Source organism: Chiloscyllium punctatum, chromosome 8 (assembly GCF_047496795.1).
Source record: "Chiloscyllium punctatum isolate Juve2018m chromosome 8, sChiPun1.3, whole genome shotgun sequence".
Taxonomy (NCBI): domain Eukaryota; kingdom Metazoa; phylum Chordata; class Chondrichthyes; order Orectolobiformes; family Hemiscylliidae; genus Chiloscyllium; species Chiloscyllium punctatum.
Genome location: NC_092746.1, coordinates 91378232 through 91393967, shown reverse-complemented (window position 1 = coordinate 91393967; position 15736 = coordinate 91378232). Strand labels below are relative to the sequence as shown.

Below are 15736 nucleotides of genomic sequence, written 5' to 3'. Positions count from 1 at the left end.
AATAGCCTCTTGAATGCTATGGTTGGGTTTCAGAGGTTGGAGATGACAAATGAACCAACAAACCAACCTCTTTCTCAGAAACAATGTTAATTTCTTTAAAATGGCCAATTTATTTATGCTTTCTTGTGTTAAAGGGTGAGTTTGTTAGTTACTAAAATATGGAAAAAAAATGCAATAGATAGACACACAGTTTTGAAATGAGAGGTGACTCCAAAAAGATAAAAGGAAAAAAAGTCTTTGATTAGTCTGTATACTAATGGATAGTTGCAGTTATTAAAGTGGCTGATTCTGGTAGCGTTGGATTTTAGCAGTTGAGTAGTTGTTTGGAGATTTCTGGTTTGGCGATTGGCTGAAAGGAATTTGTCCTGTTTCCTTCAGCGGTTCTGAGTTGACTTGTTTTCTACAATCAGAAAGCGACTTTATTCCTTTGTACCTGCACATACAGGGGTGCCTGGTGGGAGTTCTCAGCTTCCTAGCACAATGTAACTTGATCCATAATCTAGCCCACCAGCATACAGAGACATGGGTTTGTAGATGGTTTTTACCCCCTTTCTTGTGTATTCCTAGAGGGAAAAAGCATGCACATATATTATGCCTAAAACCGCCTTTCATTTAACTCATATCATACCTCCAGTCTGGGACACAATCCACGGGGTATCATAGTTCAGTTTTTTTTTAATGGTACCTCTTAAAGTGCTGCTTTCAGAAAGTCACTCAACTTCATTTTGCTGCAACATTCCATGATTCCTCTTGGGACTTGGTGTAATTACCTGGGGATTTGGCCTGAATGTCTTTATATTAAAGAAACACATATTGAACTTAAAATCCATAAATTATATGGGGTTATGATCTCTTTTCATAACACAGACACATTCATGATGCACCCACCTACCCATTCTCTGTCTGACTGACCTCATTCTTTCTTTCAACTACTTAACATAGAGTCATAGAGTCACAGAGATGTACAAGCATGGAAACAGACTCTTCGGTCTAACTTGTCCATGCCGACCAGATATCCCAACCCAATCTAGTCCCACCTGCCAGCACCCGGCCCATATCCCTCCAAATCCTTCCTATTCATACACCCATCCAAATGCCTCTTAAATCTTGCAATTGTACCAGCCTCCAGCACATCCACTGGCAGTTCATTCCATACACGTAACACCCTCTGCGTGAAAAAGTTGCCCCTTAGGTCTCTTTCATATCTTTCCCCTCTCACCCTAAACCTACGCCCTCTAGTTCTGGACTCCCTGATCCCAGGGATAAGACTTTGTCTATTTATTGGATTAGTGGTGCTGGAAGAGCACAGCATCCGAGGAGCAGTAAAATCGACGTTTCAGGTAAAAGCCCTTCATCAGGAATAAAGGCAGAGAGCCTGAAGGGTGGAGAGATAAGTGAGAGGAGGGTGGGGGTGGGGTGAAAGTAGCATAGAGTACAATAGGTGAGTGGAGGAGGGGATGAAGGTGAGTTGCAGTGGGAGAGGGACTCCCTGAGATTCTTGTAGAGAGAGGAGGAAAACTTCTTCCTGCCACATCCTCCAAATAAGTTGGTGTCACTGTAGAAACTCCTATGCCTTGGCCATGTCAAACTCTGTAAAAACTAATGGAACATTCTATATTCAAGTCCTACACATCCCCTCTCTTAGTTTTTTTCCCCAATAGATAGTTGATAGCATCTGTGCAACTCATTTCTGACACCCTGAACTGCAGAATGTCATCACTTTATCTCAAATTTCCACACTACTTTGCCTTCATGTGGCCCATGTTGGCCTCTTCACTTCCCTGCCTGAACTTCTATATCTCTACTTCTGGGGATATGCTATCAACAAATATTAAATATAGATCCATTAGCTCACAATTTCTTCAATTTAAGGATTCTATTCAATTCTTTCAGTTTTTCCAACTCTTTTACATCTTTACTGATGATGCCACTTTCATTCACCACTTTTTTCAATTTGTCTTATATTTTCTTCAATTGAGGATTATTCTCATTATGGCCCTCATCTATATTGACACTTTTGCCCCCATCCTTTCCAGAAGTGCAATAGGATTCACCTCCTCCCATCAGCCTCCATATTCAAGGAGTCATACTCTGCAATGCCTAATACAGTGCCATCACCAAACCAAACCTGTTTCTGGAGATATTGGTGCCCTTCATGGATAGGGAAGGCCAGCCCCTAACCGACCAACAACTCAACTATAAGATGCTGACTATGTGGATATTGCCTCCTCTTGCATTGGCAGTACCTTTCAGATAAGCACAACAGATTTCCTTCCCTAAAGGGCGTTAGTGAACAAGATGAGTTATTTTTATTGACAATAGTCATCTTTAAAGTCTTAATTTTGGATTTTTATTCAATTCACACTCCACCATCTACCATAGCAGGATTCAAAGTGGTCCCCGGAACACTATCTGGGCCACTGGATTAATGATCTAGCGATAATAGCACTAGATCATCGCCTCTTCTTAAGAAAATTAGAGTCCATGGTGTTGGTGGGGATAACATATTAGCATGGGTAGAAGATTAGCTAACAAATAGAAGACAGAAAGTTGAGATAAAGAGGTATTTTCTGAATTAAAAAGCAATGGCTAATAAAGGGCCACAAGGATCTGTGTTGGGTCACAATTATTCACAATGTATATTCATGACTTGGATGATGGGAGTGAATGTACTACTGCCAAGTTGTAGATGACACAAAAATAACTAGGGAGGCAAGTATTGAGGATGACACAATAATTCTGAAGGAGGATATAGACAGTTTAACTGAGTGAGCAAAAACTTGGCAGTTGGAATGTAATGACGGGAAATGTTAGGTTATGCAGTTTGGCAGGAATAGAGGACCTGAATATTATTTAAATGGAAAAAGACTAAAGAATACAGCAGCATAAGTGGATTTGGGGGTCCTTGTGCACAAATCACAAAATGTTAGCATCCAAGTTAAGTAGGTCAGAAACTATGTTGCAATGAAGGAATTTTAAAAATTATGAATGAATGTGGGTAGGTTCGGCGAATATATCAGAATTTGGCACATGGAGGTTGAAGTGGATAAGTGTGAGATTATCCATCTTGTTCAAAGAAAAGAAAATTATTATATTATCTAAACAGAGAGAAACTTAAGAGAGCTTCAATACACAGGGATCTGGGTGTTCTCTTGTATAAATTGTAGAAAAGTGGCATAAAAATACAGCAGGTAATAAGGATGGAAAATTACATTTTGTCATTTATTGCTAAAGGAATACAGTATTAAAGGAGAGAAGTGTTGCTGCAGTTGTTCCAGGTTTTGGTATGACCGGACCTAGACTAATGTATATAGTTTTGATCCTCTTGAAGGAGAGGAAGTTCACTCTGATTTTAGAGATGACGGGTTTATCTTATGAAGAGAGTTTCAGCAATTTATGCCTAGACAGTGTAGAGGTTTTAGAAGAATGAGAGGAGATCTGATTGAGGAATATAAGTTTTAAAGAGAATTGACAAAGTAGGCATATAAAGGATGTTTTCTCGAGAACAAGAGCTCACAGTTTTAGGATAAGGGCTAGCAAAGTTAAAACAGAGAGGAAGAGGAATTACTTCACTCAAGGGGTCATGAAACAGTATTGGTCCCTTAACTAAGGAAAAATATACTGCCATTGGACACAGACCAAAGAAAGTTTGTTAGCTTGACCTCTGGTATGAAGGGATTTTATATGAGAAGTTGAGTAGGTTGGGCCTATGCTTATTGGAGTTCAGAGGAATGAGATGCAACCTTATTAAAATATTTTTAGGTTCTTGGATTCAATGATTCTTAGGATGCTAGAAAAGTAGATGCGAAGAGGTTCTGGAACAGAAGGCATAATCTCAGTGTAAGTGGTCACTGATCTAAGACAGAAGTGAGGAGAAATATCTTCTCTTGGACAGGAATGAATCTGTCAAATTCTTTACCACCAAGAGCTGTTGGGGCTGGATTGCCAAGATTATTCAAGGCTGACTTAATTAGTAAAGTAATCAAATAGTATGTGGAAAAGGCAATGAAGTGAACAGTCCATGATCTGAGAGGTAATGGTCTAGTGGTAACGTCATTGAGCCAATCATCAAGAGACCCAGACTAATGTTATGGGGGCATGACTTCAAAATCTCTCTGTGTATTATAATAATGTTTTAGTTCTTACTGCTCAGGGGTGGAATTTAAAAATAAGCAAGTCCAATTACAACTGTACAGGGTGTTGATGACGCTGCACCTGATGTACCATGGACAGTTTTGGCCCCCATATTTATGAAAGGTTATACTGGCAATGGAGGCAGTTCAAAAGAGATTTATTAGGCTTATTACTAGAATAAAGGGGGTTAAAGAAGAGCTAAACAGCTTAGGCCTTTATTCATTTAAGTTTAGAAGAATTAGGAATTAATCATATTGAATATACAAGATGTCAAGAGGGTTTGACAGGGAGATTTTGTTGTTTCTAATTGGTGGGATAATCTTGAATTCGAGGATACAGTTACAGAATAAGGGACACTAATTGAAAACTGAAGGAATTTCTTCCCCTCCAGAGGGAGTGAATGTCTGAAGTTCTCAACTCTAGAGAGCATGGAGGATGGATCACTGAAAGTATTTCATAAAGAGCTAGATAGATTTGTCCACTACTTTTCATCATTTATAGAAATGATTTGGATGTGAGCATAAAAGGGATAGTTAGTAAATTTGCAGATGACACCAAAATTGGAAGTGTAGTGGATAGCGAAGAGGGTTACCTCAGATTACAACGGGACCTTGGTCAGATGGGCTGACGAGTGGCAGATGGAGTTTAATTTAAATAAACGTGAGATGCTGCATTTTGGGAAAGCAAATCTTAGCAGGACTTATACACTTAATGGTAAGGTCCTAAGGGAGTGTTGCTGAACAAAGAGACCTTGGAGTGCAGGTTCATAACTCCTTGAAAGTGGAGTCGCATGTAGATAGGATAGTGAAGAAGGCGTTTGGTAGGCTTTCCTTTATTGGTCAGAGTATTGAGTACAGGAGTTGGGAGGTCATGTTGCGGCTGTATAGGACATTGGTTAGGCCACTGTTGGAATATTGTGTACAATTCTGGTCTCCTGTCAGAAATATGCTGTGAAACTTGAACAGGAAAAGAAAAGATTTACAAGGATGTTGCCAGGGTTGGAGGATTTGAGCTATAGGGAGAGGTGGGGCTGTTTTCTGTGGAGTATCGGAGGCTGAAGGCTGACCTTATAGAGGCTTATAAAATCATGAGGGGCATGGATAGGATAAACAGACAAAGTCTTTTCCCTGGGATTGACCGAGTCCAGAACTAGAGGGCATAGCTTTAGGGTGAGAGGGGAAAGATATAAAAGAGACCTAAGGGGCAACATTTTCACGCAGTGGGTAGTAAGTGTATGGAATGAGCTGCCAGAGGAAGTGGTGGAGGCTGGTACAATTGCAACACTTAAAAGGCATCTGGATGGTTATATGAATAGGAAGGGTTTGGAGGGATATGGGCCGGATGCTGGGAGGTGGGACTAGATTGGGTTTGGACATCTAGTCGGCATGGATGGGTTGGACCGAAGGGTCTGTTTCCGTGCTGTACATCTCTCTGACTCTAATTGACAGTTATGAGGAGTTGGCATGAAAGAGAATTTGAGGTCTCAGGTAAGTAAGCCACATTCTCATTGAATGATGGGGTAGGCTTGAGGAGCCAAATGACCTACTCCTGCTGCTATAATCTTTTGTTCTTATGACTTGCTCCTACATCTTATAACCTGATGGGCGAATAGCATCTGCATAAGGCTTATGCCCGAAACGTCGAATCTCCTGCTCCTTGGATGCTGCCTGACCTGCTGCGCTTTTCCAGCAACACCATTTCAGCTCTGATCTCCAGTATCTGCAGTCCGCACTTTCTCCTAATAGCATCTGCAGCAAAGAAAACAAAGTTAGTATTTCAGGTTAATGATCGTTCATCAGAACTGGAGTGAACTTTGCCTGTCTGCACAAATGCTGTATTTCAAGTATTTCCTGCTTTTATTTCAGATTTCCAGCCTCTGAAATGTTTAGCATTTTTTGGAACAAGCTATTAAACTGAGAGACTATTCACTTCAGGACTGGGGTGGTCTCTGAAGTTCCTTAGTCCATGAGTACCCTCATCTCAGAGACAGTGTGCTTGAGAAACTCAGCGTCTGTGCAAGGAAGCAGAGTTAACTTTCAAGTCCAATGTGAGTCCTTCAGAACAGAGTTCTGATGAGTTTCTCCAGCATTTCTGCTTTTATTTGGAATGGTGAAATTTCATTGCGTACACAATCTAGCTAAAGAGTCATGCATAATAATGCTGAAGTACTATACAGAACAGCTACCAAGTCTCTCTGCCCACACAACAGCCTAAGCAATTAATTGCAATGTTGGAGACTATCATAGAGACCCGAGGCAGGCTTTATGAATCAAATATTCTGCCAATCTTTCCACAGGTGCATCGATGTGTTATAGTTTTACAAACACTCAAATGTTGATTGATCATAATGTAAACTCAGTGGCTTAGTAACTGAAAGCCAACTTGAAACGCTTCCAAAAACACGAGGAGCATTTCAGCCTGCGTCTATTGTTTAAACTGGTGAGTTATTAAAGACCCCCACCCCATGTATCTATTCTTCTGACCAGTAAAATATATGTGGCGATGTCAGGAATCTGTATCACGCAGTTTCTAAAGCGGAGAATGATCTAGCTCCAGATAACTAAACTTTTGAAAAGGAAAACATATCTTCTGTCGACGGAAAAAAAGACTGTGCGTAACATTGACGTACTTAGGGCAGTCTTCTTTCACATGAAGGGACCAGTGAATGACCGCGCCACAAAACCGGAAGCGACCGTTTGGTAACGGGGATACGCTTTAAAGGTATATCATCCTCTAAAGAGATGATTGACTACCCACGTTTTGAGACAACAACAAAGCCAGTTCCGATCGTGTCTGGCATACTAATTCACCCACAGTGCCGAGTAACTGGCACCATTACACCAACACAACTGCTCAATGAAGTGAAAACAATCTCTCACTTTGGATCTGAACGACCCGAATAAAAATGTGCTGTCTTCAAACTAGGGAAAATGTCATATTGAAGAGCGAAAGTCCTCAGAACAAAATCTGACAGTCACTCAATGATTGTTTTAAAATTAAACATTTGGTGATGGGTATATCACAATGAAGACATTGCAACAACACTTGAAAATAAAAAGTAGGCGAGCCCGTTCAACGCTCAATGGAGACAGTCTCACTGCTGACTGGACCTAGTAAGAAAAACGTTTAGACCAGGTCATGAAGAATGTTACCGAAATTGTCAGCAACTCAAGGGTTAAACCGAAGAATGGGTAACCGAAATGATGAAAAGGCTGGTGTTGCAGTAAAGGGTAGCTTTCCATGAATTGTGGAGGACGTGTGCGCCTGTGAGTCGGCACAGTAGGAATTCCCCAGTCATTGCTACACTGCATGGTACTCAGCACCACGCAATTGTATTTTCGTTTTCTTTTCCGGTTGGGCAGCATATATTCATTCGGAATATGGCTTCACCCTGATGGTTAAGTGTTTTCGTCAACGTGGAGACTTTATTATCGCGTTTACCACAATGACACTGTGGGGGAGGGGTGACTGGTGGTGTAGGTGAGTGAAGGGTTGGGTTTGTTCATTAATGGACAGTTTGCAACCCCCATTTTTATAATCTCCTCTTACAGATCTCAACTCTTCAGAGGAATAGCTGCAATATGGTCCGAAACATTTCCCTCCAGTGCGCAGACGTATTTTTGTTCGAAATAGTACCCAACCAACACACAATCCCCTATCCCCATTATCATGTCCAAGTGAGAATGTTCATTGGTTGCAGTATTCAATTCTATTTGCAATTCCTCACGTGCAGTAAGGCCTGAATAGCAGACAGGTTTGGGCTGATAACATTATGGAAGTGGATCTCCAACAGAGATTTCAACCACAACCCCGAACATTCAATGGCATTACATTGTCAACTGTTGCACAGCAGAAAAATAGATTAATACAGGACAAAAAAAAAAGCCAGAATCCGGGGATTACCATTGATCAGAAAATGAAAGTGACCAGCCGCATGAATGTAGTGGTTACAAGAGCTGGTCAGAAGCTGGAAAGTCTGTGGAAGCAAGTGGCCTTTGCTACCCGACATCAGGCAAAACCCGGGATGGGGGGATACTCTGCACTCATGTAGCTCAGCACCATCCAGGACAAAGCAGCCCACTTGATTGGTACATCATCCTCCACCATCTTAAAATTCACTACCCCCAACGCAGTGTGTACCATCTATGATATTCACTGCAATAGCTCAGTGTTTCTTGAGGCCGCACCTTCCAAACCCACAACCCTACCATCAGGAAGGACAAGGATAGTGTCTACATGGCAACATCACCACTTACACGATCCCTCTAAGCTGCACAGCATCCTGGAGCTGTATTGTCACTGGGTCAAAAACCTGAAGTGCCCTCTTTAAGAGCATAATGAGTGTGCCAACACTGGATGGGATCAGTAGGTAAAGAGGGTGGATCACCGTCACCTCAAGAATGCAAGTCCTGGCTGAAGTATGCTAAAGACTGAATTGTTTAAAGTGCATACGTGATCATAAAAGCGAAAGAGTGTGGATGCTAGAAATCTGAAACAGAAAATGCTGGAGAAACTCCAAAGGTCTGGCAGCATCTAAGGAGAGAGAAATGCAGACACGAAACTGTTTGTATCTTAATAAAACAAAGAACTCTTGATGCTGAAATCTGAAACAAAAACAAGTTGTTGGAGAAACTCATCTTTCTCCTTTTATCATTGTGAGGCTGTAGCTGATCCTTTGTGCTATGCAGCCATATTTTACGTAAATTATTACTTAGCATTTACAGCATAGTAATAGCCAATTTCAATCCAACTCCACACCAGTAGCCTCACTTCATCTCATCAAAAAAACCCTGTATTTAAATGAGAGCTACTATTGTTTGGAACAGTGCTTGTGCTGATGTTGATAATGCATTGTCATAGAGTTATCATGGCGCAGATATGGCAATAATGTGTGAACCTATGGCGTCTGGGGCAACCCCATCTCGGTTATGACCCGCCTCCTTGCCCACCCACTCGGTTCTCAGTGGTTCCTTGCACTGAAAGCTGAGCTCCACCCATACTGAAGCTGGGGAATCTCTGCTCTGTGTCACATGCTTGACAGTAGAGTCAGAGCAGGATCATGGCAGCAGCGAGACTCTGCCGCTGCTCCTGTGGTTGTCTGCTGTGGTGAGGAGCTGACGCTTTCTGTTGCATCTCTTTTGTCAGGACAGACTGTAGTGATCGAAAGAGAAAGGCAATGGAGTACATGCTGACCCAAAGTATCGATAACGCCAGGTTGGAATTGCTGCTGGAGCTGGACATGATGGATGTGATCGAGGCGTTTTACCCTTTGGAGGACACAGCACTCTACCAGGACAATATGCTGTCGCTAGAGCAGCACTCGGATGGAGTGCCAGCGAGTAGGACCAGGGACGGTCAACAGCCGCTCTTCTACTCAGTCAGATATGGCACAGTTGAGGATTTACTGAACTTTGCAAATCAGGTGTGCAATACATTCCGCAATCATCCCCAACACTTCCGAAACCGCGAGACGGGAGTAATATTGAACAAGGTGAGTGAGCAATGTTTTGTGTACATGCAAGAGGTTGTTCATAATACGGTAGTTTCTACCGTGTGGTCTTTTAAAGATTGTTTTTAAAATATGTTCCGTGATCTTGTAGCGCCTCTAAAGATGGAAACTGGCTCGAAGTGGATCCAAATCTTTTTGAATATACTGAATATTGACAGATAAGACGCTTGCATTTATGTAGCGCCATTCCCTACCTCAGGGCGTCACGAGTTGTTTTACAACTTATGAACTACTATTGATGTGTAGTCATTGTTGTAATTTAAAAAGGGTAGCCAGAAATCTGCATCTAATTTGCATGAAGAAATCTTTCTAACAATTAATGCTGATAACATCAATTGGAACCATAAAGTGCAGCAAATTGTTTTTCCTTTTATTCCCTAAACTAGACAACAAGGCTGTTTACTTCACAATGTTTAAAATGTTAACATGATCTGACTGGAACAGGTTGCGAACAGCAAATAGGATATTAAAGAGCTATGAGCAATTCCAAAGTCACAAATTGCAGATCACCTGCAGCAAAATAATTTTATGTATAACAAGGTGTTACAAACAGCAATGCGGATTTTTGTTACAAATGATATTAGTTTATGGCAAGGACACTGTGGAGAACTACCTTGCTCTTTTCTGATAGTGCTAAGGGATCTTTAGCATCTAACAGAGAAGATAAAAAGGCATTAGTTTAGTATCGCATCTGAGAAACAGCATTTTATAGAGTCGTAGAATCTTTCAGCATGGAAACAGACCCTTCAATCCAACCCATCCATGCAACCAAGTTTTCCAAACTAACTATCCCACTTGCCTGCATTTGACCCACATCCATCGAAACCTTTCCTATTCATGTGCCTGTCAAAAGGTCTTTTAAATGTGTAACTGTACCTGCATCTACCACTTCCTCTGGCAGTTCATACTGCATACAAACCGCCATCCATGTTAAAAAGTTGTCCTACAGGTCCCTTTTAAATGTTTCTCCTCTCACCTTAAAGATATGTCCCTAGTTTTGAACTCCCCCACCCTAGTGAAAAGACCTTTGCTATTCACGCTATCTCTGTCCCTCATGATTTCTCAGTGTTGCATTGGTGTGACTGCTAGATTTCTGATGAATGGAAAATGTTCTGCAGCTTAACCTATTTTTAAACTATTTTTAAATCCACCACTGTGCTCTTCGTGTGCAGATGTGCATTTACCATTTACAGTAAGTCTGTGTTCCTCAAATTGTCATTGTGGGGGGGAAAGGCTAAACTAATTTTCTTATTGCAGTCTTTTTTGTGGCTTTCTATTTATTCCACAGAAGGATATAGTTATTAAAAATGGACATTATCAAGTTGATTCAGAAGTCTTCCTGTTTCCATGGAAGTTTGCCCATAGGAACATTGGTCCTGGTTACATTCCTCGTGGTACTTTTGGAAGGTGCCACCTTGCACAAGACAGAGAAACAAAGAAGCGAATGGCATGTAAATTAGTAAGTCACTTAGTGTTATAAATACATTTTTTAATCTACTTAGATATTTTCAATGCATATATTTTAATTATTAAAACTATACAAAACTGTTTAAAAATATAAGAATTTTTAGTAGTTAAAAAGTGAGTTGCCTTAATAAAACCAACCCATTGAGAAATCTTAATCCTTCAACTTACTGTCAGAGTTCTCAAATGGATTTTATACTGTTCACATTAATGACTTCTTGAAATTTGCATGACAACTTTTTTTCAAGAAATGGTTCCATGTGACTTCCCTTTTTATTTCTAACTTCCTAATTTTAATTTGAGACTCCTGGTATTTGAGTCCAACAGCACAAATATTAATGTACCCCAGTCAGTTTTTATTATTTCCTTTTGTAACCATCAAAATTTCAATGAAATGAAAACTTGACAGCATTTTTAAAAAAGTTGTGCATTCCATTCTATTTCATTATCTGTCATTTACTGCAACCAGGCAAATTGATGCACCTGGGCACAGACACAGGCAAGTCACTCCTACACTTGTAATGCTCATTTGATTTGGGTGAAAGAAGACAGTGTTCCTAAAATCTGTATTAAAAATTGACTTTTCTGTATGTAGCAAACTTGTTGTGGTTTTATAGTTAACGGACTATGACTGGTTTCATTTACTTTACTGCGCAATTTGTTTTTTTCAACAAGGCATATTTTGTAAATATAAAAATGTGTAAAACTAATTAAACTGCTATAATGTTACGATCTTTATCTGATCATTTAGTGATCTAGAAAGTAAGTATATTTGCAAATGTCCTAAATTAATTCTCCAAGTATTTGCACATTGCACTTAATGAAAATGTTAAAATGGCACACCAAAGTTTTTTGCTGAGGTGCCCTTGGAGCACACATTAGCAGGAGAAGTCATCACACCAGACATGTTCATGAGGCAGATTCCCACTTTTGAATATGCTGTCAGAGGAAGTGAAATCAAAAGCCAAATCTGACAGGAAATAAAGCTACAGGGTGGGAGAAGAGGAAATCCTGTCAGGCCTTTTTCACTTGTTTCCCAGGATTTAAATAAGGGGTGACATGGTAAAGATAAAGTTGCCATAGCCCTACCAGACCTGTACAGTTATTCTGTCATTAGAGAGGTTTAACCTGAGGATCGCCACATCTCGGGTGAGGGAAGAAGTTCAGAAGGAGAGTACTTCGTGGAGAATCTCAGCTAATGTGGGAAATGAGCCCACACCACTGGCATCATGCCACAACACATATTTGCCTTCCAACCAACTGAGATAATTGACCGCCATAGCAGCTGTGATTGTAGCTTGGCCAGTAGGTGGCCAAGGGAAAGCTAAAATGTGAAATGATAAGTCATCAAAAAATGGAAATAAAAAGGGGTGAGAAGTGAGCAGAAAAGGATTTTGTTTAAAATGTAATCTGAAAAGTAAGTAATTTTAAGATTTCCTTATCTTTTGGGCTTCCCTGGAGGGCTGTGTGGGAATGTGCATTGTACATTGCTGGACAAATAACAATAAACTGAATTTTGCTGCTGGTTTGTTTTGAATTAATGCAGTGCCAGAAGTTGATACAATTGGCCTTTGTATCACCGGGCTAATGATAAGAAAGGCTAACCAGGATTCCAACTGTCATAGTGTGAAGGTTTTTAGATGCCAACGGACGTCTGTGTCAGGCTCTCCAAATGGTAAAATATCCTCCTGAAGTTTATGGTCTACACTTAGATTGCTGTGAGCAGTTTTGGTCCTCTGATGTATGGAATAATATATTAGAATTGAAAGCATTTCAGCAAGTTTACTTGGTGTGGAGTAAATTTCATATGAGTAGATTGAGCCTGGAATCAGTGGAGTTTAGAACAATTACCTTCTTGAAATATTCTTTTGGGAGATTAACAGGGTGAATGCTGAGAGTCTATCTCTCAACATGGGAGAGTCTAGAACCAGACACTCAAAAGTAAGAAGTCACCCATTTAAGACTCAGCTGAGGAGGAATTTCTTCTCTCCACAAGTAGTGAATCTGTGGAATGCCTTATCACAGAGTGCTATGGGTTTATGTGTTGCTAAGTATGTTCAATGCTGATTTTTAATCAATAAGGGTTATGGGGAAAAGGCAGGAAAATGGAGTTGAGGATTATCAGATCAATCATAACTTCATTGAATGGTGGAACAGACACAATAGGCTGAAGTTTTGCTCTTGCATCTTTTGAAGATCTCACATCATGAATGACCATTTAGAGGGGACACAACTTTTTCCCTGGGTACAACAGAGTGTTACAAGGGGACATAAATTTAAGGTGAAGGGTGGAAGGTATAGGGGAGATGTCAGGGGTGGGTTCTTTACCCAGAGAGTGGTGGGAGCATGGAATGCGCTGCCCGTGGGAGTGGTAGAGTCAGAATCATTGGCGACCTTTAAGCGGCATTTGGATAGGTACATGGATGGGTGCTTAATCTAGGTTAGACGTTCGGCACAACATCGTGGGCCGAAGGGCCTGTTCTGTGCTGTATTGTTCTATGTTCTATGTTCTATGTTCGATTTCAGCTTGTATTATTGTCTTCAGGGTAGGAGACAAGGGAATTAATGAAGTAAATGTGCTCTTTTCTTTAATTTTCCATATCATTACTGTAAACCTATACATGCAAATCCTCTTTCATGAGTCATATAATCAATTTTGTTTTAAATTCCAAGATTCCAGTGGAATTTTTCAAGCCTGCTGATATACAAATACAAGCACAATTTCGCCATGAGAACATTGCAGAATTATATGGTGCGTTACTGTGGAATGAAACCATACATCTCTTCATGGAGGCAGGAGAAGGAGGTTCCGTTGCAGAGAAGTTGGAAAGTTGTGGGCCTATGAAAGAATTTGAAATCATATGGTTGACCAAACATGTCCTCAAAGCACTTGACTTTCTGCATTCCAAAAATGTAATACATCATGACATTAAACGTAAGTGATTTTTTTGCCCTTTTATGATTTTTTTTTGGATAACAGCAAATCAGTTAAAAAGTCTGTTCTGGAAAAGTAAATGTTAGAATGATTTGTTCATTTGTCTTATTGTTCATGTCTTCCCAGCCAGTAATATAGTTCTCATGTCAACCAAAGCAGTAGTGGTAGATTTTGGCCTTTCTGTCCAGATGACTGAAGAAACCTACATTCCCAGAGATATTCGAGGAACAGAGGTGAGAATGGTTATTGCGTTCCTAACACTAAAGTTGTATAGGGCCGCACTTTTTAAACCCTTAATTTTTTTTCAGGATAGTGCTTTTAGCTTACTTGGCTCCCTGTAGGACTTTGTGGGCCATCTCAATCATTCATGATTACTTTTGGTGTAATGACCAGATTATTTTCCTCAGTTAGCACTTTTCTCAGGTTCTCTGCAGACTATGACTTTGAATTGGCAGTGGTGTTTCTTATGCACCCTGTTAACAATGAGGAACCGTAAGGGTATTGAGGTCTATCAATCTCCATGTATTCAGACCTGTCGTTTCACTTCTTCAAGTCTGATTTAAAAATAAACATGATGTGCCATGTGTTTAATGTTTGGAATACATGTATCTCAGGAATTTGCTTTGGTATTATTGCACGTATTCTTTGATTTTCCCCCACCTTTGGGGACTGCTTTGTCTTTGGTCAATGATCTGGTCCATGTTTGGGGAGACTTTTCAGGTTTTATGATGAATGTGGTTTGCTGATTGACTCAAAGTTTTCAGAGACACTATAATATAGTGCATTCTGGATTAGTGGTGCTGGAAGAGCACAGCAGTTCAGGCAGCATCCAAGTAGCTTCGAAATCGACGTTTCGGGCAAAAGCCCTTCATCAGGAATAAAGGCAGTGAGCCTGAAGCGTGGAGAGATAAGCTAGAGGAGGGTGGGGGTGGGGAGAAAGTAGCAGAGAGTACAATGGGTGAGTGGGGGAGGGGATGAAGGTGATAGGTCAAGGAGGAGAGGGTGGAGTGGATAGGTGGAAAAGAAGATAGGCAGGTAGGACAAGTCCGGGCAAGTCAAGGGGACAGTTACTGGGCTGGAAGTTTAGAACTAGGGTGAGGTGGGGGAGGGGGAAATGAGGAAACTGTTGAAGTCTATATTGATGCCCTGGGGTTGAAGTATTCCGAGGCGGAAGATGAGGCGTTCTTCCTCCAGGCGTCTGGTGGTGAGGGAGCGGTGGTGAAGGAGGCCCACGACCTCCATGTCCTCGGCAGAGTGGGAGGGGGAGTTGAAATGTTGGGCCACGGGGCGGTTTGGTTGATTGGTGCGAGTGTCCCGAAGATGTTCCCTAAAGCGCTCTGCTAGGAGGCGCCCAGTCTCCCCAATGTAGAGGAGACCACATCGGGAGCAACGGATACAATAAATGATATTAATGGATGTGCAAGTAAAACTTTGGATGTGGAAGGCTCCTTTAGGGCCTTGGATAGAGGTGAGGGAGGAGGTGTGGGCGCAGGTTTTACAGTTCCTGCGGTGGCAGGGGAAAGTGCCAGGATTGGAGGGTGGGTTGTTTGGGGGCGTGGACCTGACCAGGTAGTCGCGGAGGGAACGGTCTTTGCGGAAGGCGGAAAGGGGTGGGGAGGGAAATATATATCTGGTAGTGGGGTCTGTTTGGAGGTGGCGGAAATGTCGGCGGATGATTTGGTTTATGCGAAGGT

The 15736-nt window shown here is 41.2% G+C and overlaps 1 protein-coding gene and 1 long non-coding RNA gene across 5 annotated transcripts in view; one reads left to right on the top strand and one right to left on the bottom strand.

The window, feature by feature from the left end:
- The window catches only part of map3k8 (mitogen-activated protein kinase kinase kinase 8), a 65339-nt gene that overhangs the window by 31206 nt on the left and 18397 nt on the right, over positions 1–15736 (top strand). For 2 of the 4 annotated variants that reach the window (XM_072576053.1, XM_072576051.1), the window contains exons 2-5: positions 9280–9625; positions 10932–11102; positions 13781–14042; positions 14169–14275. In XM_072576053.1, the coding sequence (XP_072432154.1) occupies positions 9311–9625; positions 10932–11102; positions 13781–14042; positions 14169–14275 (855 nt within the window). In that variant the 5' untranslated portion in view covers positions 9280–9310. Of the gene's footprint in view, positions 1–5884; positions 5902–7596; positions 7615–9279; positions 9626–10931; positions 11103–13780; positions 14043–14168; positions 14276–15736 lie in introns of those variants that run through there. The other 2 variants (XM_072576050.1, XM_072576052.1) reach the window with 2 other exon arrangements.
- LOC140480747 (uncharacterized) overlaps positions 10087–15736 on the bottom strand; it is a 29837-nt gene continuing 24187 nt past the window's right edge. The window contains exon 3 of the long non-coding RNA XR_011961391.1: positions 10087–11057. This is a non-coding gene — a long non-coding RNA (uncharacterized lncRNA). The remainder of the gene's footprint in view (positions 11058–15736) is intronic.